The 24,898-nt window shown below is 48.2% G+C and overlaps 1 protein-coding gene across 2 annotated transcripts; it reads left to right on the top strand.

The window, feature by feature from the left end:
* Positions 1-774: 774 nt before the first annotated feature.
* On the top strand, positions 775-24,888 carry CD80 (CD80 molecule). 2 transcript variants are annotated; one of them, XM_013187449.3, is made up of 6 exons: positions 775-1,337; positions 12,399-12,740; positions 15,304-15,585; positions 17,579-17,704; positions 20,465-20,588; positions 22,246-24,888. In XM_013187449.3, the coding sequence occupies exons 1-5, from the start codon at positions 1,253-1,255 to the stop codon at positions 20,569-20,571; spliced, it is 942 nt and encodes a 313-aa protein (XP_013042903.1). In that variant the 5' UTR covers positions 775-1,252; the 3' UTR covers positions 20,572-20,588; positions 22,246-24,888. The 2 variants fall into 2 exon arrangements, with proteins under 2 accessions (XP_013042903.1, XP_013042914.2); XM_013187460.3 differs by lacking the exon at positions 775-1,337 and adding an exon at positions 1,385-8,742.
* Positions 24,889-24,898: the final 10 nt, after the last annotated feature.

Raw genomic sequence — 24,898 nt, 5'->3', positions numbered from 1 at the left:
CACTCTGATTCACCATCGTGCTCCTCTGTGCCGTTTCATATAGAATATATTTTTTTTCCCTATGAAAAAGGTGTAACCTGTTCTTGGTCTGGTATTTGATTTCTCTGTAGAAATACCACCTGTTTTGTTATGTCAAAATAAAGCTGATTTGCATTATGGTCTAACAAGCCCAGTTCACTTCTACATCAGTCCCTCTAATCCACCTAATTCAAGGCAGCTATACTGGAGAAAAACTGGAGCAACACAGTGGCAAATCATCTCTGATAAAAAGAATGCATTTCCTTTAAATCAAAGTAATTTGAATCAGCAAGCCAGAAATCTTCATTTGAATAATTGCTTTTAACTGTTTTGTGTATGCACATTATTTTTTTCCCTGAAGAAAGGCAGGTTTCTATCAGCGTCTAAACCTTTCACTGTGATTATTACCACTAAATATAACCCCTGATGCTATATCTGGGTACATTTTATTTTCCCATAGGCAGGTGCACTATATCTGTACAAACCTACGCCACTCAGCACACATTTACTCATTTGGGCTCTTACTTACTAAGCCATCTGTTTTTATGCTTAGGATTTGCTTCCGAGTGCTCGGAAATCGGAGTTGAACTAAGATGTACATCAGAAACATCTTTAGTGAAACAACACCTCTCGCCCCTGCAGAGGGTATGGGCACAAGGAGGGGACATTTATCAAAAATGTGCTTTGCATCTGAAAGTGATAGAAGCAGTGCGAGGAAAGAGCTAGCTGACCCCGACTCGGGACGGCCCTATGGCCCTCACCTCCCTCACCCTCCCCTGGGGCAGGAAGGGGAGCCCAGCGTTGCCCCATGCCCCATTTTGGGGCCCTTTCCTTCCCTCCTGAGCCCTAACACCTCCCGGCCCTTTGTTTTTGGGGGTGCCCCGAGGCGGCGGGGCCGTGGCGGCGGGCGCTCGGCCTTACACACGCCCTGTGAGGAAGCCGTGGGCGGGCGTGAGGTGCCTTATCAGGCCCAGCGCCTGCGCGCCGCCCGGCCTTCCCCCAGCACCCCGGCGGGGAGACAAAGTCCCCGGGCGAGGCCAGCGGCCACCGGGTGCCCATGGCCCGGTGCTGAGCCCCTGCCTCCTCCCTGCGGCACCGGGACGCCTCGCTCGCCTGGCGAAGCCCCACAGCGACGCGGACGGAGCGGGAAGCTGACTTGAGTCGGGTTTTTGGGGAGGCAGCAGGCGTCGGGAGCTCGCAGGTGCTGTGGCTGCCAGCCCAGCGCGGCACGAAGATGGGGTGCCTGGCAGTGATGGCCGGATGGCCGCTGAAGAGGTGGCTCGGACTCACGCTCGTCGTGCTTCACCTTGTTACTTTGGGTAAGTAAAAACAACCAGCACCGCGGCATCCCCCACGAGGGAGATGCTTGCAGGTGCCAGGCCGGTGGTGCCGGGCGGTCTCCCCACCCAGGTGGGAGGACGGAGGGTGTTGGCGGGGTGCCTGATGCCCACAGGAGCACACGGTGGGACCCCCTGGCTCCCCAGCAGGGAGGAAGTGGTATGTTGGCCCCGAGGGGATGAGCGAGCTGCTGGCTCCTGTGGCGGGGTGGTTTCTGCAGTTTTTTGGCTGAAATTGAGTTTGTGGAGGGGAGACAGGGCAGGGCAGTGGGCTGTGCTGATGCACGGCTAGGGATCCCTCCGGCAGCACAGCTCTGTGTCGGAGGACAGCGAGGGCTGTCCCCAAGAACTGGCCACAATGGTCACCAAAGCTCACAGATGGCCCTGACCTCAAGAGGCTTAGGGTTGAGTCCTCTACGCTGTGTGAAATGTTAACCCTGAAACCACACGAAGCTCACTCCTGAGCTGGGATTTGTTACGGGTGTGAAACAGGCTGTGCTTACCGGCGGTCCTAGTGTTTCACGGCAGCTAACAATACCTGGGAGCAAACCTGGGCTGAACCGGGGCTCCGATTAAAGATGAAGTGATGCAGATTTAGGAGGTTTTCATGGTGGTGTTGTGAAACTGTGAGATATTTGATGCTCTCCGCTGAGTTTCGTTTTGACTTTCAGTCTCAGAATCTTAAAACAAAACTCGGAGAATTGAGCAGGGATGCAATCACAGGGCTCGCTTGGGAAGAAGGCAGCCTTGGGCCCCCCTCGTGAGATCTCTGCTCGATGCTTTCCCCCGCGCTCCTTCGCTGACCTCTGCGCTTGCAAAGCACATGTCAGACACGGGCATGTTTTGCCCGTATTTCAGTCGGCAAATAACCTGCCATGTGCAGAACTGCTTCTCCCTCTGTAATTTAAGAGCTGGTGTTTTAATGTAATAATGAGCGGGCGATAATTCGCCAGTCCTGCAGTTTTTCTAGAAGGGGTGCTGATTCCAAGACCAAAGACGGGCAGCAGCCGGATATACCACTTGATGCTAATAAGCAGTACTGGAAATAGGGGTTTGATAATATTAGCAAACTAGGAGTCCCTGCAGTTACTGTACTTTTTTGGTATGGTTTACTAAGGGAACACTAGTTCATCCTGCTGGCTGTCTCTCCATCTGTTTCTCAGGCCAATACTTATAACTTTTGAGCCTCCAGCCCAGTTTTGACCAGATCCAACACGAAGGCAGAGCTGCGGTGTTCTTGCCCGCTGCGTGGAAGCTGCGGGCCCCACGTTGTGCCCAGCTGACAGAAAGGGCAAGTGGCAGCTATGAGGGGGCTGTAGGCAGCACAACAGCCCCGAGGGCCTGGGAATCACCTGGGAGCGGTGGGGAGAGGTGCCTGGGCCGGGAGACACAAAGTGTAGGCTTTGGTCAGCCTCTGGCTGAGCTGAGTTACTTCTCTAAATCTGATTGATTTCAAAATTCCAGGGTTTAACTTGGAAAGACGCAGAGTGGGCAAAAAGCTATTTTGGAAGTGTTGCGTCAGCTTTCGGGGTGTAATTGTTAGATGTTTCCCACGCGGTGAGTCTGCAGGGGGCCTGGTGCCTCGGGAGCGGGTCGCTTGGCAGACTGACGAGGACAGCACAGCTGATGCACTTCTTTCTCCCTCTCTATGCACGCATACACACCCTGCCACCTTTCTCTCCCCAAAGAGGTATTCCTGCATTAGTGACGCTTAAAAATCCATGGTACAGTACCCACATACGAGCAGTTTTAAAAGCTTCACAGGGACTTTTAGGCGATGTCTTCCCGAGGGCACCCACAGGGACCACGAGGACCAGCTTCAGACCTTCTCGTGGCAAAACAGCGAAGCTCTGGAAGTGTGCCGTGGCCCTGCCAGTGAGTTCCCCTGCCCTGTTGAGCATGTCACCAGGGCCAGCATCTTCAGAACCGACCCTGTCTGGGACTGCTGATCACCACGGCACGGCACGAAGTGGGCACCCACAGCCTGTGGCTACATCATGCATCCTTGGGCTCGGCCCGGGTGTCCTGGTGTTTGCACACCTTCCTGCTGTAGTGCTCTGAAAGGCCAAAGAGCATGCTAGGGTGAAAGTGGGTGCTCTCCCTATGCTGTATGTCCATAAAATTGTAATACTGGGAATGCTAGGCTGAATTTTTACATGGTGGCAGTAGAGGGCATTAAGGTGGGGATTAATTAAAGAGGATGATTTGAAGACTGTACTGTATAGGAAATGATGCATGCCTAAGCTGCCTAGATATATTTGTTTCCCCCTACATTGAATTTTGGCACTCTGGCATTCACCTGAGGTGACCCCCTGAAACATCACTAATTTAGAGCTGCTCCTGAGATGTCTTCTGCTGCTGGAGACGCTGATGAGCAGGAACGCCCTGCCGTCTTAGCACAGTGGAAAAGTGGCAGAACAGCCTTGATTACATCCTTGATTACAGCACAAACTTACTTATTTATGGTCTGAATGCAATGCTGGTATCCTCACGGGCTTGCTTTTCTCCTGCCATTCTACCTTCACACCCACCTACTAATCGCAGGATGGCCATGGTCTCCAGCCCTATTTGCGGTTGTTATAATGGGAAAACGTCACTTGAAGTCACCCGCAATGACCTTTCCCTGCCCTGGGCACAAAGCTGGCATAGGCACTGGTGGCAGGGACCCAGCCGCCCCCAGCCTGTGTCTGTGGAGTATTCCTTTTAGGTTTCCCTGGAGTCTTTTCATCTGACCAGAGGCAGTCCCATCCTCGGTTTCTTCCCAGTCGTGAAATTTTTGGGAAGTTCTGAGGAAAATCCCTACGGCTTTTCTGAGTTATTGGAGAGTTGGGGAGGGGAGGGGGGAATATTCACTTCCCTCGGCATCACGAACGAGTGTTTGCCCACAAGTAACTCACTCTGGGAATCCCCTCTCGCATGTTAATACCGATAAAGTGCTCAGAGTGGAGCTAAGTTTTGGAAGGGGGTAATGAACCTTGAGATTAAGAAAGATTACCTGTTTCACTGCCTCTCCCAAATATTGAAGCGGCTAGTAGTGAGCTCCAGGTGCTCCGCAGCTGATTTCCATGCCAGCTCCGGTACAGGTTGTGCTGAGGGCAGATTGCGTGGTGGAGGTGGCAGAAATTATTCTTTATGTACGAGCTTTGCCCACTTCGACACTGGATGCAAATTGAGTTTCTATCTTATCACTCTTGCTGCCTTCAGCTTTTTTTTCTTTCTTTTTTCAGACCAGTTTCTGTCTCCTCCCCCCATTCCAGATACGCAGAAAAGAAATGTCTTTGGTTAAATAGCAATGGCAGCGGAACTGAGGAACTCCTTTCTCTGTCTGTCTGTCTATCCAGAATGAAACCTGCTGTAACAGCCTGTCTGGAGAAACAGAAACTCATCTACAGGCTCCTGCTTTTGCTTATAGACTGCTTTACTATTTCTGGCTTTTTTTAAATGAGAGAGCTCTTTGGGGGGAAAAAATAAATTGAACAGCCAAGCGAAATTCCTACACAGTCAAATTATAGTTATATGCACGTATATAGAGTTTGTAAAGTTAGCCGTGCAACATTTCTTTCACCCACATTGTTTCCTTTTTCCAGTTAGATCAGAACGAACACAAATACCTCCGGTGAGCTCATTACTCTGAGGCCAAAACCTTTTTTGCATTTCTTGGATCGCTGAGGCCTTTGTAGCCCTTTTACAATGTGAATGTCAGACATTCCTGCATTTAAACATGCAAAATTTGGGGCCAAAATTTGTGCACGCTGAGGTCGGTTACCAGCAGAAGTGGCTGCCCTGCACGCCCTCACACCTTTCCTGCTCAGTGCTGCCTCAAGCCCCAGATACAGGCATGGTCAGTGGTGTAAGTAATAGGGACTTAAACCCTGCTCCTCTCCCCACAGCGACTGGCAGAGTTTCCTTTTTTTCCCCTTTTTTCCTTTTTTTTTTCCTTTTATTTTTGGTTTCCGTTTTTTATCCTTTTTGCTTCCTTTTTTCCCTTTCATCCAGCTGCACCTCGAGGTTGTGCCAGGCTGGAGGAGAATTTCCACCTTCAGAGAAATGCTCCGTCCTTCCTAATGTGTTTCCTCCCACAGGCACCGCGTGCCTTCGACGCGGTATTCTTCGTGATGTGGCAAGGCAGATGTGTTAGACGCACTTAAATCTGTTTGCTTGACAAAAGGAAGTTGGTTTTGTTTTTAAGGATATGAACTTTATGTCGAATTGTAGCCATTCTGTCCCCTTGGAGGGGCATCAATATCAGGAGTCTCAGGAGGTCATTTGAGAATATGTAAATCTTTCCCAACACGGAAATGCCACGGGCTCTGCTTCTGCTTTTTCACTGTTATGCTTTTAAAATATCATTCGTCCCAGGGGACTCCCTGGCTGAAAATAAAATTGCTGACTGCTGGGTGGCACCTCTAACTACACTGCGCTCAAAAGCCGTCCGTGCCCCAAATGCCCCCCTGTCATATAAAAAGCTAGAAAAGACCATCCAGGACGCTCCCTCTGCACACTGCTGAGCTCCCTCCATAGCAGGTACCCTCCGGTGTAGTTTTACGTGCCTGACAGACCAGGACTTCATCCCTGCTCCTGGCACGCTGCTCCCCGAGCAGACCTCGCCATCAGCCGCTGCTGCCACCAGCGGGGAGCCCCGACCTGCGATGCTGCCGGCCGTTACCTGCAGCGCCTGAGCAGTCCCTGCCCAAGTGTCATTTCACTCCCTCTGTGGTTTCTGCAGCTTTCAGACACCCCTGGGCTGCTCTGTTCTGGTTTCATTAGCCATCCTTCTCTTTAATATCCGCTTGCCAGGCAATGCTGTTCAATCTTTGCTCCAGCTGAGGGGCTATGACAAGCTCACCATCCGCAGAGCGCCACTGAGTTAGTGCTGGAGCAGGGACCGCGGTGTGTGAACAGGATCCTGGCTGGCAGGCCTGCGGCTTTGTTACCGCACAGGTACATACATATTGCTGTAGCTGCAGGCAAGTACTTCAGAAAAATAAAAACTGCGATTTTTCTAATTCTGAGCAGGCTTACGTAAAAGGTGTAACACTTGGATTTTCCTGGTCACTGGGTGTTTTCACCTCCTGTTAGTTTCAAGAGGGGCTGGCTACATGGGGAGCATGTGAGGCAGCGAGATTTATGAGCACCAAAGAAAACTGGGGCCTTAAGCGGTGGGGGGACCTTGACTTCAAAAGGTTTGCTGTGAGGACAGCAGTACTGATGGCAGGGGCGCTGGAGGAATTCGGAGAATGATCTGAGGACATCTTCAGCTGGGAGATAAATACAGAGGAAGTACAAAGGGATCCAGTCAGCAAGGGACAGAGGCTCCAGGGGAAAAAAATTAACAAATTTATTTTTGTCTTCGTGTGCTACAAATCTCCCCCAAAGGCCTGTCTTCCAGAACTGCCATATCTAGTTTCTGCCCCGAACTGGGAAATCATAAGAGTGCTGAGCCAGATGCAGGGATTTGAGCTTGAAAGGAACTAAAATATGCAAATCCTCCAAGGGCATCCAGATTTTGTGTTTCCCCTGCCCTTTTTCATCTAGCTGGGTCACCCACTCCCAGTGCTTGGAACGGAGAAAGGGGGAAGGCTCAGAAAGACTCTTCCCTCCTTTCCTTTCCCCAAGTCAGAAATGTCCTTCTGTCCCCACCCCCAGCATCCTCCTGGTACGCACCGACGGGAGGTAAGCAAGCCCCCCTTCCTTTCCTCCCCAAGCAACATCCATGCAGAGGGCTCCATGGCAAAGGGGAGGATATTAAGAAACAATTTAGTCATCATCATCGTCCCCCCAAGTACTTTGACTTCTCCTCTCCAGCTCCGTGCTCGGAGGTGACCTCCTGGCTAGCACTAAGATCAGAAATTTGCCGACTTGTGATGTGAAGAGTTGCAATCTTACTCATCTTATAAGCAAAGCAGACTGGACATACCCGAGCGGTGGGCTTGTCCCAGCGCTAGGCACTCGTGACTCAGAGAGCGGCAGATTTTTATCTCAAGAAGTTCCGAAAGAGGACTTGGGCAGGGCAGGAGCAGGGGGGAGGAGGACCAGCTGGTTGGAGTTGCCCCAGCGCTGCAGCGAGCCCCTTCACCAAAGTACTTCAGATTCCCTTTCGCCTTCTCAGTTGCTAATTGCAGATCGTGGAAGTTTTCATGATTGGTGGAGTTTCTTTCTCTTCAAGGCCAGGTTTTTGTCAGAGCAGCGACTCAGTTGCAGAGTGTCCTCTCACCTGCTTCTGGCTGGTTTTCATGGCATAAAGATAATCAAGAGGGAGTGAAATCAAGTTTCTGGTGTTTTTGTCGGGAACCTGCCAATGCAACTCTAGTCAGAGGGAGGAAGGCCTCGGCAGGACCTGATGGGAGTGGTGTGTGTCCAAGAAGCCAAGCCCACACCTGACAGCACACGTGTTAGGACAGCTGTGTGAGCTTCTCTGAAGCGAGCATTGCCCACAGCACATAACTTCTTACCAAGGTGTCGTAAGGGAGACAAATAAGATTGATACTTTCCCATTCGTCATCACTAGGGCCCTGGGTTAACAGCCTGCTGGAAAAATGGGCTTAGTGCACATCCCCTGAGATGTGCTGTCTTTCTGCCTGTAGATGCAGAAAGGTCTCCTCTGCTTTTCACAGTTGCTTCGTGAGTCCAAGGATTTCTCCTCTGAAGGAGAAACAAAATGTAAAAAAAAAAATTAACATTAAATGGAACAAAGGCTGCTGAAGGAGTGGGGCACAAGAAGTCCACAGACATGCCAGGGACACTAACACCATTGCCAAATCGAGCTGTATAAGGCCGGGCAAAGCAAGGTTGGTGTTTTGCTCAGCAGGACCCTGGCTGTGAGGATGGAAGCACACAAAGGTAGGAAGCACAGCTGAAACTGCTGAGCAGGGCACCCCCGAGTTACGGCTCACAATCAAGCATAGCTGAACTTTCAGAAAACCTCCTCAACCCCTCTCCCTGCCTCAGGCCTGACATGACATTGTAAAGTAGGATTAATCCTGGCTTGCCCTGCTGCAGGCACACTTGCCAAGTGTGAGCACGTGTGAGGAAACGAGACTGAATGGAGGCGCTGCCAGATGAAGTGCGTGGCAGCTTTTCTTCAGGATGCCCTTAACCCTCCTCTCTCACCACATCTGGGATGAGTAAGTGAACACGACCTACCAGAAGGTCACCGTGACACCAGCTAACCAAACTCGGTTCACAGCTGCGTTGCTTTGCCAGAGCAGTGCAGAGCAGCTGAGGGATGGATAGCAGTGGTAATTAATTCATCACCGAAGGCTGGGCTGGAGTTTATAAAAGGAGAAAGGAGCATTCCTTTTTTCTTTGTGTGCTGAGACCTCCCTGCCTGCTGAAATGAAGTCTGGGCAGCAGGACCCTCAGAGGCTTCCCAGACACTTGTGTGCAGGTTAGTAGCCAGTCCCAGGCCCTCTGAAGAGGGCTGCCAGCACCTGCTTTTCTCTGTTTCATCTGGTCTTTCTCATTTCACGGGGTCTTTATAGTGAAATGCAGAGTGAGGCAGTGATTTTGTCCCAGTGTCTCCACACAGAAGTTATCTGAGCATCTGTTGGGCTCTTTTCAGTATGTTCCCAGTGTGGGTTAGCTTACATATAAGGTATTTCTTCCAGTGTTCAACTGTAGCACAGGATATTTGCTGAGTTTTATCTTCATGGAAATCTTTGAAAGAATCTGATCCATCCCTGGTAAAATTTTCTGGGGTAAAGAAAAGACCAACGGGGAGTGTCCAGTCCTTTAAAGACTCAGCTCTTCAAAATTTCTCAATTTTTAAACTAATATAAAAGCCTGACAGTTTGCTTCAGAGCTTTTTGTAGAAGTGTCAGCTGGAAAAATGTACAGGTGCACTGTCTTATGTGCTGCTTACACAGAGGGGCAAGGGACTTCAGGTCCACCACAAAGGACCTTTCCCTCCATGTGGGTTGCCTTGTGGGTTGTGTGTGGAGTGAGGTAACACAAGGTAAGACCGAAAAAAATGTCAGAATGGCTCAGCAGGATAGAGAAGTGGTGGGTGGAAGGGAAGGAGAATGGCTTCGGGCTCTCCTTTCCCAGGGAATTAACTGAAGTTTCCAGCAGCCCAACGCTGCTCCTCTAAAGCCTCGTGTGGTCTTGTGCTGCCTTTTACAGGCAAGTGTCTCAGCAGCGCTCTGCCCCAGAGGCAAGCCGCTCTCCTGTGCAGCCTGGCCAGCAGAACCGAGCTCTCTGTGGCTGGGGGAATTTCTGAAACCTGGCTGTGGCAAGGGATGAAGGAAAGGGGGAAATCTAGTTAAAGATTTTGTTAAAGAATTAAAGATCGTTAAAGGCTTTTCTTAAAAAATGTGGGCTCAACAGCCTTTCCACCCTCTGTCTCAGAGTGAACAAGGAAGGATGCTTTTCCTCTAAATTAACCTTTCTCTTCTAATTAGCCCTCATATGCTTAGGAGTAGTTTGAATGAAACACACTTTTTCTGCTTTTTGGTCAGCCCTTTCCTTGATTCAGCACTGCGGGCTGCCAGCGGAGAAGCAACACGAGTGCCCAGCGAGCGGGTGGGCTTCGCTGTGTGCAGGAGGGTGGTTTATTTCTTTTTCTAGAAAAGTCATTAAAAATTATTTCCATGGTGGATACCTCCCCCGCAGCCTGGTTATGGAGAGCATTCAGCGCAGAACTGGGACAGAACTGAGTTTTCATTTTTGCTTTGCAGTTCACCTTTAAAGTGAAAGGGGACTTTTGTGGGACTGAATGACTCTTCATGGACCTTGGTTCCTTCAGGCCTGCAGCATTCAGGTTGCAGTTTCAAGGGTGCAGAGCCTTGTAAGGGTAGATGTGACATCAGCAGGAGTTTCCAGCCCCTGCACATGTACTGCCGAGGAGGTTTTTGTTCTCCTTTTGGTTGCAAAGGAGACTCTTTGGGGCAAGGCGTGGAGAACCTCATGCAACTCATGATGCGATGTCACACTGACATTTACTGTACGCCTACTCTTCCCCTATTGCTGCAAAAGAAAATAGAAAATACACACTCGACTGCATTGTTATTGCCAGGATCCACAGTCCCAAAGCTTTGCTGGCTGCTCCTGGAGGTCTCGCCAGCAATAGTAAGAGCTGAACTGTGAGAACAAGCGAAGAAGTGGTCGAGGAAAAACAGACAGACACAAACACACACAAGGGCACAGCAGGAGGAACTTCAAGAATCACTGTCCCAAATGGGTCGCTTTTAAAGTAACCAGAAGGAAATGCTTTTTCACACAGCATGTAATCAAGCCATGTAACTCACTGCCATGGGAGTTTTGCTGCGGAAGCCAAAAATATACGTGCGTTCCTGAAGGGGCAGAGCCTATTTTTGGAAGATAGCTCCAGCAGTAGCAACTAAGCTGCCAATGTCAGGAAGCCCCTAAATTTGTGACCACCAAAGGTTGTTGGGTATGCCAGGTCTCGTCCCGTGTAGCGTGCAAGAACTGCTTTTTCCACCCTTTTGGGCCAGTGGCTTTCTGCCACAGGTCAGTGGGCTGAGTGGGCCTGTGATCTGCCCCAGTCTGGTTGTAGTCAAGCCTGTGATGCATTGTAAGGGGAAGTACAGGTGGGGGGAAATGGTGTCTGAAACTATCACATCGTTCCCTTTGGAAGATGAGCAAAGTGGTGAGATAAAGCTGGCATAAAGCGTGCAGGAGGGACAGGAAGAGCTGTACTGCAGGGGACGGGGTGGGAGCTCATTTCATGCTCTGTCTCAGGCTCTCTGTCAGGGCTTGGGACTGCTAAACTGAGACTCAATGCCGCCAGTGGTCGGCACCGCACTTGGGGAGCTCTCTGTGTTCAGGACCTTCCCAGCACCTCTCAGATGTGTTTCCTGAGGTCTGCTCTGCAGGGAAAGAAGAGGGAGTCTGAATTTTCTCTGCACCCAGCTGATTCCTTATTTCTCTGCTGTTAGTCAGTGGAGTGCAAGAGGTCGGTCTGCCTCCCCCCTCTACTGGAGGTAAGTGCCAAAGCAGTGAGGCCTAGGCAAGCAGGGCAACCCCGAAACAGCCCGGCCTTCTGGACTAGGGTGTGCAGGGGATGAGCATCATCCCAGAGGCTGCACAGACCCAGGCAAAGGCAGACACATCTGCCCTGGCCTTGCACAGGGCTGCACGCTGATACTGCGCTGCTCTTCCAGCAACTGCAGGAGCCCCTGGCTCGGTGGCTCCCTTGTGTCTGCAGACCGGTGCCCACGAGCACCCACCCATTGAAAAGAGGAAGGGCAGTAGTAATGTGAAGCCGTGGGATTATTGCCAACTTGGTCAAAGGTTAGCAATAATGTACATCTTTCCCTCTTGCAAGAGTCACAGCTTGTCACTGAAGATGCACACCTGTACGCTGAGTGCCAGGAGGGAGTTTGGGAATACCTGTGCTGGTTTACAGGCAATCCCAAGAGAGACCCATGGGCCTTTGACAATATTAATTTGTTTTAGCTAGGCTAGGAAAAAATGTTTGCTTGCTAATATGATAAACTGTGTTTAGAGCCACACTTTTATTATTGTAGGATTGTTTCTAGCTGCTGGGATCTTAAAAGGCTGTTTGTGTGTTGTTGTTGGTTTTTTTTAAATAAAAAATTAAAACCAAATCCCCCAGTCTAATCACCCACTGTGGCCGTGTTTGGGATGCAAGGACCACAACAAAGTTAAAGCACAGACTTCCCAAACACTGAGCTCTGAAAAGGGAGAATGGAGGAGATAGCAGCCGGAGCACATATGTTTTTATCCTTTCACGTGACTATAATCGCAATTCTTCACTCTGAGGTGTGGTGTTTGAAGCACCACCAAAATTTATTTTCTGGCAAGTAAGTCTCCTGCCTTTGCCTTCAGCAATTTGTGCTGAAATCATTGCACGCCCGCTGACCCAGGATCCTAAGGAGGACTGGAGCACTGCATAAAAAGGCACTGCCAAGGTAGTCCTCCCCTCAAGGAGAGCTGAAGCTGTAGGTGGGTAGAGGGCGAGGTACATAAGGGGGTGCAGACAGAGCCAAGATAGGTGAGCTCTCCACGGCAGGTCCTGCCCCAGGGCTGCACCCCATCTCACTGCCTTTTGTTTGCCCCCAGACTGCGCGCTGCCGAAGGAAGTCAAAAGTAAAGTCGGGGAGAAAGTCGGCCTGCCTTGTTGCCACGAAATTCCCAGCTCGGAAAGCCTGCGCAACTACCGGGTCTACTGGCAGAAGAACACAAAGGAGGTGGTGCTGGCCTACTCGGAGGGGGAGAAGATCTCGGATCACGACCAGTACACGAACCGGACGGAGCTGGACAGCAAGAACCTCACCCTGTGGATCTCCCCCGTGGAAATCCTGGACAATGGCACTTACCAGTGTGTGGTTCAGCACCTCAGATTTTCACACGACTTTTCACCCCGCGTTGTGTGTGATGCGCCCGTGTCTCTCTCTGTTACAGGTAGGTGGGCTGCCTCCCTGCACCTGAGGCTTTCTGGCACCAACCCCCAAGGGAAAAGGACACTCCTTGAAGCTTTAGTCATAGTGTAGCAGATAGCCTTTCATCAGGAAGCCTGAAAGAGCACCAGAAAGTCTGTTAAGTCCCCTGTATTTCCCTTCCAGCAGCCTCCCTCCTGTCTTTCCAAAGCCACCCGAGATACAGGAAATTGCCCTTTCCTCTCCCACCACCACGCTCCCCTTGATGACTCCCTCTTGGGAAAGGCCCTCTCCCAGGACACCTCCCCAGGTCCCGCTGCCACGGGGTGCCCTGGGCCACCTCTGCCCCCTGCTGTCTTTTGGGCAAAGCCGAGACCCTTGGTGCATGGGAAGCACCCAAGCCAAAGGTGGAGCAGGGTGGTGCTGCTTCTCCATGGCCTCAGCAGCATCTCCTGTGGGGCTGGCCCGTGTGCGGGCTGCACGGCAGCTCCACAGCCTGAGGTTGGAGACTTGAGGCTTTCTACCTCAAAGGCAAAACCCAAGTTCCTTTGCTCAAAACGAATCTGAATCTGTTATTGGAAGCTGCAGAAAGTTCCGTTGACATTATTTTCCACTTGCGCCACTGTTTTTGTGGTGGTTGGTTTCAACCAAAAGCAGAGATACTGGTAATGTATGTATATATATATATTTAAACATATTTGAATACCTTTAGCAACAGAGTTCCAGAAATCCTCCAGACAACTACTGAATGAGCATTCCCTACCTTGAATGAATAGTTGGCAGGAAAAAAAAAAACAACACCACCACAAGTTCTTGAGGTTTGGCCACTGCCTGCCTACTTGGGTGAATGAATGTTGGACACACATGCAATGAGACAAATTCAGTGATCCTTTTGGGAACCAATAAGTAAAAAATGGAACTGCACTGCTGGAACCCTCTCTAGCAGCGGAGGAAAGTATTGTTGAGGGGATCAGTTATTGTGTGAATCAGCAAAGGGTAAGCTTCCTTTGCCACAGCTGGAGTCAGGCTACCCTGAGCGAGAGAGGTGGAGCAGTGTTATGCCTTGATGACTGATCAGGGAGCTTCGGTGAAGCAGACTGGGAGGTTTGAAGGGACTTTCCAGATGTCAAACTGGATGTCAAGGGTGTATTGCTCAACAGCGGGCCTGGGAGGAGAGCCGGGTTTTTGTCTGCCACTGGTTGGCTATGCAATGTTGAGCAAGTCTGTTTCACTAGTCGCTTGGTAGCCTTAGACTATGGTTTCATGGTCAGCTTAGGCCATGGAAGACATGCTACGACCATAAGGGACCGTTTCCCATGTCCTTGCCTTTGTTCGCTGCCCTCTGCCTTCTGCGGGTCCTGTCAGTCATGTGGCCAAAGGGTGAGTCGGGCAGGGAGCAACTGCAGACACAACCGTAGCTGCTCCAAAAAGGGCTGTTTTGCAGTGAGATAAGCAACTGCTGCAGCTCTCTGCGTAGCCTGGCCTTGGCTGGGGCTGGAAGGAGTGGGCGGGCTGTGGACTTGGAGCTGACAGGGGTGGGAAGGAGAGAGGGGCAGTTTGGTCCTTTTGGAAGCAGTGGTATCGGTGGGCACACACCCACCAGGAAGCTACATGTTGCGCTGCTGCTTCTGACTGGTCCCTGTCTTGCCAAATCTGTGGTCCCGCAGAGGTTTTGTCCCATGGAAGAGCTGCCTTAAATAGTCCCCGTGCCACCCTTTGCCTCTGCCTAGGCTATTTATTGCAACCCATGGGCATCCCCAGTAGTGCCGATGCAACTGGTTAGTCATGCAGTGAAGCAGACTGGCAAAGGGATCCAGGCTAACAGTGAAACCACCTTTTTCTCCATCTTCACCCATACCTGTTTTCTCACCTATTTGACCATGAAGCCTCAGAAACACTTGCACCAATACATCTAAAGCAGAGGGAAGGCATGGAACAAGTCGTGTAGGTGGGAAAGCTCTGAAAACCAGTTTTGGCAATACCAAAAGTCTAGTGGGAACACAGTCTGCATTCTTCAGAGGTGGACCTATGGATTGCTATGCATTTTTGCAATTAGCAGTACGACTGGGTCTTGCTCTCAGCTGAGCCTTCTGGGGGCTCTCATAAAGAAACCATAATTTATTCTGGTGCTGGCCATCGTGGCTGAGAGGCCAACGTGTGACTAACTCTCCCCCCACTAGAGATGGACCCTCTATGAGCTCCAGGGTGGGAAAGGACAGGGCAGAGTGGTGGGGGGGAGGAAATAGTCTGCCATTGCCTCTAATACAGATTTTTGTTCCGCTGCTTCATATTCAGTCCAGTTTTATGACTCTGTTGCTCCACAAACTGCTGTACGTAGACAGAAACAGCAGCACTGGAGAGGTGGCGTCACAAAGTTTGTGACAACTGGCGTACTGATCAAGAAGGAGAAGAAGCAAAGGTCAACACTATATCCTGTCAAGGCTGGGGGGTGAATGCTAGGGCACAAGAAAGGCCAAACAGATTATGACAGAGGGAGAGTGTCCCATGGGGGAGTCTTTGCTTTTACCATAGGTGATCAGGACTGCGGGGAATCTGACAGAATGGTTTCTCAATCTTTCTTTCTTCAGCTGACTTCAGTGAGCCAAACATAACATCAAATGTCATTAATACTACTTGTGAATCAACGGAGATGGTGGTAACGTGTTCTTCTCATGGAGGTTTCCCCAAACCCAAAATCTCTGGAGTCTTCAACAACGGGTCCCTAGTGTGGAATACCACCTGGGTGTCTGAGTCCAGCCTCAGCCCCTACAATGTCACTGGGAAACTGCATCTCAACGTGACCAAAGACGTCAACCTCACTTGCTCCGTTGAATACAATGGCTTTGTCAAGTCCACCAGTTTGCTTCTAAGTAGGTTTTCATAATTGTATTACAAAAATGCTTTGCTGAATCTGCTGATTTGCCTCTGAGAAAGCAGTAGATGTTTGTGTATCTGTTCATGCAAGGATGACCAATGATCCCACCTGTGAGCTGCACACCAAAATATTTCAATGGCTCTAAGATAGCAGGGATGGGAGAGCAGTTATGACTGTGGCTGGTGAGCTGACGTGGCTCTGGCTTCCTGCCACTCTGTCGTGGGCCGCAGCTGGGCTGACAGGATGGCCGGACCCCACAGCCTCAGTGGCTCCCACAGGTTGGGACTGACTCCATTCAGTGCCTCTCTGTACCAGCACAGTCTTGCTGCCAACTGTGTGACACAGACCAGGTATCTGAATGGAGGGACTTGAGAAACGTGTGTGCCTCAAACGCCACGGGCTGTGCTTACAATTTCCTCATTTAACAAGTGTGTTTGTTCTTGCTTTAGTGACAGAAACCATCAGCTGTGGTCTAGACAAAATTCTGCTTTCATACATATATTAAATATAGGGTTTAGTTATACAGATAAAATTGCTTGTGCTTGGCTTAAAAGTGATAAAATAATAGGTAAGTGTATGCCTTGAAAAACTTGAGGGACAAGTGGAAACAGCATGAGGCAAGGCAGCACGCTACAGTCCACATGTTTTTGCAGTAGAAAGAAATGCGCAATAAAATTCTTAAAGCCAAAAGGACTGGTTTTTTTATGTTGTTACCAGAAAAAAATATTTTAAAATACGTCTCTGGGTCTGATGGTTTCACTATAGAGATACAGGCATCTTCAAGGGAAACTAGAGAAGTGCTGTTGTTTTTTCTAGGGAATTTTACCTTATTCATCAAGGTACCTTATTCATCAATCTTACTAAAATCAAAGGGGCTCATGAGGAGAGGTGCCATTCAGCTTCGGGATGAATGCCAGAAACTAGTGCTTTAAGAATTTTGGTTATTACTGGATGTAGCGCATAATCTCCCTAGAGATCATAATAGAAGAAGGTTACAAATATCATACTGCATAGAAAAGGAGAGCAACAAAAAGTAGTAGTAATAACAATACACTGTTGTCACGTTCTCAGAAAAGGGAGCAATCAGCAATGAGAACAGCAGCCACAAAAACCCTGCCTTTTGGCTTTTAAGAAGTGCAACCAGTCCCACTTTGGTACAATGCAAATGGTCTGCCAAACGCGTTTTCCATGAACACAGAGTTCTAGACGGAATAAATATAGCTTCTGGTAAACACAGGAGGCAAACCCTACAGCGGAGGGCACATGGGGCTAGATTGTACGGTGGATCAGGCTTGGGTCTTAGGAGTTGAATGAAGCTTAATTGTGCTAGAAGCAGAAGATGAAAATCCGAAGACTATGAACATGTACCTAGTGTGTTCTTTCCATTGAATTAGGGTTGTCCTGTATTCTACACAAACGGCCTGTTACCTACTCTCATTTCCAAGTAGCAGAACAGTTATCTCCAGTGGTGAAAAGCAAAAAGATGCTGATCGCTGAAACTGAACTCTGTCCCCAACCCCTTTTCCTTCCATGATGGGACTGACACCTCCAGTCTATTAAATGTGTCTTGTTTTCCATTACCTGTGAATTCAGAGGGGAAAAATAGGCATAAATCAGGTGAAAGCAGTAAGAAAAACTGCAGAGTACCTCTGAGAACGGAAACTTCCTGGATATGGGCTCAGCCTTTTCCACCAAGCCTAACCAGTTTCTTTAAAAGGAGCTTAAGAGCCTGTCTCAGTCCTGCTCTGCACAGAGATCCAGCATGCTAGATGCGGTGACGTGTTAAAATCTCAGAAAAAAGCAAATGTGGGGGAATGGGAGGGCCTCTACAGGTTAGGTGCCAGCTTTGTCTGTTTGTTTATTGAATACGTGCTGAATATCCCAGTTAGGATTTGGCCAGAACCACCAAAATTCATATACCTGCTCTTACATGAAAATGACAAAATGTTGTTGGGCCCTTTACTTATGTTTTGTTTCTTCTATCTCAGCAAAAACAAATGACTGCATTGCCCCTACCATGCCTCCATCCTATAATGTCATTACTGCTACAAGTATCATCTTTATCATCTTTCTTTTGGCTATCACCCTAGCAGCAAGATACTTCCCAAGGCATGGTAAGTATAGCTCCTTTTTCAAGAAACAGTCCCTTACTGTTTATGGAGTATCTATGTAAAATACACATTTATAGAAACTGTACTGACACGCTAGGTATTTTTGTACCTCCTTCTCATTTCCTTTTTTTTTTTAATACACAATCTACTGTCACAAAACCTAAGTCCAGCTCAGGACTTTCCTATATTTTGTGTGCGTGCAGCGCTAGCGTTCTGGTTTGAGAGTCCAGGTGTGTTGGCGGTTTTGTCTACAGATCAGAATATTTCCGAAGAACAGGGGTATAGAGAGCTGGATTCACAAAGGTCCATTTTTATGTATTAAGATGCTTGAAGATGCCAAGAATCTTGGTCATCACCATACATACACCTGAGCACTATCAGTTTCAAAATGGGATCAATCTGACCACATACCCTACTTGGACAATCCCTCAGAAAAGCCACAGAGCCAAAGTTACAAAAGTGCTAAGGCCATGGGAAGGACATGAGTACAGCAACATCTCACTTTTAGAAGAACCCCAGTCAGGAGACACAGATTTGTCCACTTTGTTGGTCCAAAAAGGGTAGAGGTGAGGTGCCTTGCTCTGTGCTATGAAGTTTTCAATAACTTGAGACACGTCCATGATTTTTTTGATGGCAAAAGTGACCTCAAGCATCTCAGGGTTAGGTGGCAGCTGAATAGATTTTTTTTTGTGCGTGGCTCAAAAATCTTAGCTGTTGCTTCTTGTGTTGTCTAAGATGACCTAGCCAGAAAGCCCCTGAAGATGTGGGTAGGCATCTAAAGGATTTCACAAAGGCAAGTTGGCACCCAGCTGGTACTGAAACTCAACAGCAGTACACATCCTGTCAGTGCCCTGTTAGTAGCTTTGAAAAGCAGTCCTGGAGGAAGCCAGCAGGCCGTGCAACATGCTATAAATATCACCCAATCAAGCTCTGTCAGGTCTCTGGGGAAGTGGAGGCAGGAGACAATCCCACACTGAGAGCGCTCAGCGTTTGGTGCGCTTGAACCAGAAGCCACCAGTCTGAGCATCACAGCCCGTCACGGTCACAGTGGTATCTATCCCCCCGCTGGAAAGAGGTCGTTTGTTAGGCAACAGGGACTTGGTTCGCTCGGGAACACGCGAGTTTGTCATGTTCCTGTCTTCCACTACCTCTGTTACAATTTCAAGCAAGGTCACTCACAAGTCAGGGCATGGAGGTGGTGTTGCTATGCTCTTCCCCTCGTCACCAACCACACACTTTCAAAAACCAATGTGACCGCTGTGTCAGGCTGGGCTGATTATCTTTTGGCACTGTATCACCAAGAAAGGAAGCATCTGGAAGGCAGGAACCCTCTTAGCCATACCTGTGCACCTCCCCATTTCCCACTCACGTCCCTCTTTGACGCCAGTGCTGGCTCTTCCCTGGAGCTACGTCAATGGGTGAGCAGTAACCATGCTGAAAACATGAAAACCACAACCAAGCACAGCCTGTGCTCTTAGCTGCATGGACAATGAACTTCTAATTATGGAAAAAAATGAAGTGGAATTGAAAGATCTGTCTCTAAATAAGTGCAGGATGGAAATTAAAAGGTTCCCTGCTATTAGCATTCTGAGGTAGCCTTTTATATAGAAACCAGATTGCTTTTAAGGTAGATGCAAGAAGCATACCAGTGCAGTAGAATGAGATCACCTGCACTGTCAGGAGACTTAGCTGCGTAAACTCACATTTCCTTTTTAGTCCCAATTTCCTAACATGCACAGGGAGCAGATCTGCCGAGTCAGGTGGCACAGTCACTTTCCAGACTGCGTGTGAGATGCAAGAAACCAAAGCCAGCGTTTCAAACAAACTTCCCAGTTTGTACAGTTTGCTGCACTTCAGTGCTGCTGTGCGTTACCACCTGTTTGGGAAGGGAAATGTCTGTCTTGAGAGTGCTTCCCACTGGTGTTGCTACAGATCACCCTTCAAGAGACGATGTGGGAGCTCAGTATAGGTCTGAGAGTATCTCCGCTGCTCTGACATAGGGAAAGCTGGACCAGGAGCTGCCGTGGTGCTCAGAGTCGTTTCTGAGCTCGAAAAGCCATGCTTCAAGGAGCTGAAGTGTGGGAGGGAATAGAAAGAGAGAGCAAAACGGAAATAAGGGTTCTCAGATGTGTGATTGTGGTGGTGACCAAAACATGTAGGTACTTTGTTGAGGTTCACACCCCCTAATCTGAGGAGTTTGGTAAGCTGCATTTAGTAACGTGTGCCTTTTACCATTATTTCCCTACTGACATTATGTTAGCACGTGGTGACCTGTCTTTGTATCAGGCTGAAGTTCTAGCTCCGTGCTAATGAGAACATTTTTATCCATATGACACTACATAGATAACAGCTCTATATAATGGGCCCTATGTCTATGGGCTAACAATGTACTGCAGGGATAAGCCCTGCCAAGGAAAAATAGACATAACTAGATTTAAAAGACTTTTTTTCTTTGCTTTACTTTTTTGAAGAAGACATTTAGATCAAACACTTTGATCTGCAGTTCAAAGAATCACAGAATGGTTGAGGTTGGAAGGGACCTCCAGAGATCATCGGGTCCAACCCCCCTGCTCAAGCAGGGTCACCTAGAGCACATTACACAGGATCGCATCCAGGCAGGTTCTGAATATCTAAAGAAGGAGACTCCACAACCTCTCTGGGCAGCCTGTTCTAGTGCTCTGTCACCTGAACCATAAAGAAGTTCTTCCTCATATGGCGATGAACATTGAGTTCCAAGTGCTAATGAGGGATCTTCTCTTTCAGCCTGTTTTCATTGTTCTAAGAATCAAGACTCAATGGAAGAGGATGAGAAGGAAAGTATGAAGCCACCCATGATCTGTAAAATGACATCTGAAACATCATCACTATGACCAGATCACATTTGCAGGTAATTTTGTTCACCACTCCTCTCTTGGCAAAATAGATTCTCATGCAATGTTAGCTCTCAAAACCGTGCATGGTTTTGATATGAGTGTGCGCCTTAGCATAAAAGTGGTAGAGCCCTACCACCAGTTCAGGCCCATGGTATTTCCCAGCCATGGGATGAGGCTCATGTTGCTTGTGGGGCATTGCCTTCTAGAAATTAATCTAGTGAAATATGTTAGAGGACCTAATTTCCTGGTCTACTAAGTGCCTTTCTCTCTGGAATGGGCCCTGCATGGGTGTTACACAAGTTTTTGTGGCATTCATTTCTGTAAGTAACAATTTTTTTTAGGGACTAGAGGGGGTGAAGAGAGTTAGAAGAAAAGGAACCTTTGACAAATTTGACTGTTAGTGTCTCCTCTGGAACTGTCTAAGGAAGCTGGCTAATATCTGAGAGGTGGGCTTGTAGCAAGATCATCTGTCTACTGGGATTTGCAGTGATCCCCTGCCACTGGGGGGATCCCCACATTTTAAGGGCCTCCCAGCTAAGAACTGGGCATCTTTTAGTTTCTGTCCTGTTGGACTCATTTGCGAGTATAAACTAGTAGAAACCACTAATATTAAAACACTAACTAATATTAAATAGTAATATTAAAATCAGTTACATTTGTTATAAGGTGTTGTAAAGGATGGTATAGGAATGGCTGGGGAACAGCCTGGCTTACCGAGGGTTTATGACTACAAAGCACTGTATACACTTTGGTTTGAAAACTCAGCTGTGTTCAGGGCTGTGTCCTCCAAAAACACATTTTCCAAGTCAGGAGGCTTAAGGAAAGATTAACAGCTAACTGTTACTACTTGTCTCATTACCCAGGTGACTATATTTCCTGCTTTCCCCGCAGCATGCTGAATTACCAGGGTGATGCCATAGAGTAACAGACATAGAGTCCTAGAAGTCATGAATTTGTCACACTGTGTTGCAGTAATCTAAAGGCTTAGAATTTTTGAGACGGAAAGAAGGGGAAACTATCATTCAGGCCACTCTTCTCATTTCCAAACTTGACCACCCACTCATATTTTCCTCTGGGGAAGGCCCTATCTGGAACAGATACTAAAACCTTGGTTAGCACGAATCCTGGGGGGTTTTGTGAGTGCTGTTCATGGGTGGGAGTTCACCTACTGGATAAATCCATTCTGCCACATTCCTCTTTTGTCATAAAAGTTTTCCACGCTTTTTTTTTTTTTTTGGTAAGCTGCTGTTATTTCCCAACTCCATTGACTGGAACAGCTGCTGTCTGTGGACAGGGATGGAAGCTATACATCAGGGCAACATATTGCTTCCACAGTGGCAGACTGTAATCTCGTAACTTTGTGATGCACTGAGCCATGTCCTACTGCTGCTTAAATAGGGCAGCACATTCATTAGTCACCCTCTCTTCGCTGAGGGATGGCACCGCTGTACGGTCCAAAGGTTTTCACAGCAAGCAGGTGCTGAGCCAGTCTGTAGCTCACTGTAGGGCCCATCTTGAGCTGTCTAGTTCTGACCAGCTGTTTTTACTGTAATAGGAGCCCTCTTGTGGACTATAGGAGGTGATCCCAGTTTTTCTCGTCTGCAACATTTTGACTTACATTTAGGATTAAAAAGAAAAGGGAAAAAATAAGTGTTTTTTTGTGTCCCTCAGGTTTCTTATCCTGTGTATTCTGCACTGCAGTCCCCACCGTTCTCTACAGCAATGCTTATTGCGTTGACCCTTTGGCTCTCTGAAAGGGGATGACAGCAGTAGAAAAATTTGCTCAAGAAGACGGACAGCATAATCTTTTGTGACCGAATACAAAAACCCACCTACGCCACAGAAGCTGTAGGGTGGTCCTGTTACAATGGGGTCGCTGGAATTCCAACTGGGAGGACCCTCCGTGTTCCTACAACAGGTAGAAGAAGAATGTCGTCAGCATTGTGCTGCTCCAGCATGCCAGTGCAAGAGTTTGGGATACTCTGACGCTGCCTCTATGAAAATCAGGGGGCCTGCAGAGACCTAGAAGGTAGCCCCCATCCACCTACCCCTTTAGTAATGCAGAGCTGGCCCCAGACCCCACCACACAATCTCAAGTCAGGCTGCACCCCCATGGTGCAACTGGGAGCAGCTACAACTTATATTCAGCCTCGCGCCGTTATTTGCCAGTACCATTCTTCGTGCCGGACGAGTCTGGATTTAGACTTGACCATGGTGGATATGTGATATGATATTCCTTCTTCCCCAAAGAGGCAATAATGCACACACTTTTCAGGAAAAAGCACCTCGAGGTGGAAATATACACCTCATGCTTATTTTCAGCGCTATGAGACTTTGTAGGGAATGACAGATACTGACGGCACACCTAACAGCTAATTAATATTGCTTACCTACAGCAGTGGCACAAGTTCTCATAACCTTTCTCCCTTGAAAGGATGGCCCTGCCAACCCGGGTATGAAGACGCAGCTCCTCCATTAAATTACTTGGTTACAGGGGCACATCTGACACAGTCTACCCCACTGGTGGTGGTGCATGTGAGCACACACGTGTGCACACATATACAAGCTCTTATATGCTTGTTTTATATGCTTCCTACCTGCAGTTGTTATAAAGCCCAAATTAAATGTCTGTAACACTCGGCGGTTAACTAACATGTACCTACAGGAATGAAACTTAAGTCAGGGCCTTGCTCCATAAATACGGGTCTGCTTGTGTTTGTACATTTGCCTAGCAATAGTCGTTAGGGTAGGGTCTCCATTTTTTGGGGGGGGAGGAGTCTTTCATAGTGACATAGGGATTTACCTTGCTTTGAATGCTGCTGCTTTCTGTCAGCGTTCTCTCTACCCAGCCAGGACTTGAAGGAAGTTCCCTGCAGGATGCTAACATGGGATAGGCCTCATCTGATCTGGGTGATATTCTTGCCTACTATGTAGGAAAAAGTGGTTTCTCATTTTGAGGGGAAAAGAGGAGAAAAACCCCAAGCCTCAGCAAGCTTCCTAAGCAACCATGCATACTATCCTAACTCTGAGAACTCATACTCCTGAGCATGCATACTAACTACGCATACTAACCTAACTTATACCCAAGTATGATAGGGCTGTTTTGTTTTCTCCTTCTGTTCTGTCCTACTGCAAGTTGTACCTGTTACCTTATTGCTTCATCCATGTACATATTTTAGCAGGGTAGACCAAAGTCTGAAAGTGCCACTCCATCATCTTTGTGGGATGTTTTGTTGCTCAAGCTGTTTATCTTGCTAGGACACAGCACAGAAATATTAATTTCACTTATTTATAGGAGGTAAATGCTGCGAGAAAAATTGCTGGCAGAAGCATGAGCGCTAACAGCAGTTTATAGAGGATTGAGCTATGAGAGGCTGAAGGATCAGGGCAAGTCACTAGTGAAAAATAAGACACTGCTCCGTTTCTACTCCTGCAGAGTCATGCTGCCCCACCAGCATTTTTCCGCCCTGCCATTCTATGAAGTGAAATGGGAACTTCAGAACATGCTTACTGAGGGGTTTTTGACAGATAAAAGGAGATAAGCTTGCCACAAGGCCCTTAGCAGATGACAGGGAACCAATGTTCTTTGCACGTGTGCACTCTAGTTGCAAGCAGGACAGGGGTGGCACAGAAGGCAGCGCTGTCAAAAAGGCAACCTGACCTTATCACAGGAAGGCTGCCAGGGAAATGCAGTCTCATGCTTCCATTTCTTTCAGCCTACATTTGTTCTTTCCAGCACAAACTACCAACTTCTTGCAGGCTAACACCCTCTTTTTAATTTCCATCATTTCCAACGTTTCCACCTTGCCACCCACACTGCAGCTCTGACAGCGGTACCCACACAGCGTTTTCCCTCCGACCGTCCCATGCTCTACTTCTGCTCCTGGCTGATAGCACGGGCCTCTTGAGAAGGGTTTGTCTTTTGCACAGTGCCTACATCAAACCGACTCCAGTGACACTTTAAATAACTCCTTAAAAAGGAAACAAAAACCTTCACTGACAAATATGTCCAGTATCAGTTTGTTTTTATATTCTTGATGGGCAGGTTGTTTGGTTTATTTTTTTCCTTAAGCACTTACATTATGAAACATGTTTTCTATTGCTTTATGCTGTATTCAGTGAATTGCACACAAATGGTTTCCATGAGACCTTTTCAGCTTTATATCTGGGTCGTTGTACCAGGTGAGCTGCTCTGTTTATCGCAGGTATTTTGTATATAACGTTTTTTCCAGGGTTTCTCCTTTAATTGTATTAAAAGTAAAATGGTGAACTCGGTGTCCTTTCCTCAGTAATAAAAGATGTCTGTTCTACTTCCTGGGAAGTG

Source organism: Anser cygnoides, chromosome 1 (genome assembly GCF_040182565.1).
Source record: "Anser cygnoides isolate HZ-2024a breed goose chromosome 1, Taihu_goose_T2T_genome, whole genome shotgun sequence".
Lineage (NCBI taxonomy): Eukaryota > Metazoa > Chordata > Aves > Anseriformes > Anatidae > Anser > Anser cygnoides.
This window is presented reverse-complemented; position numbering and strand designations above follow the sequence as displayed.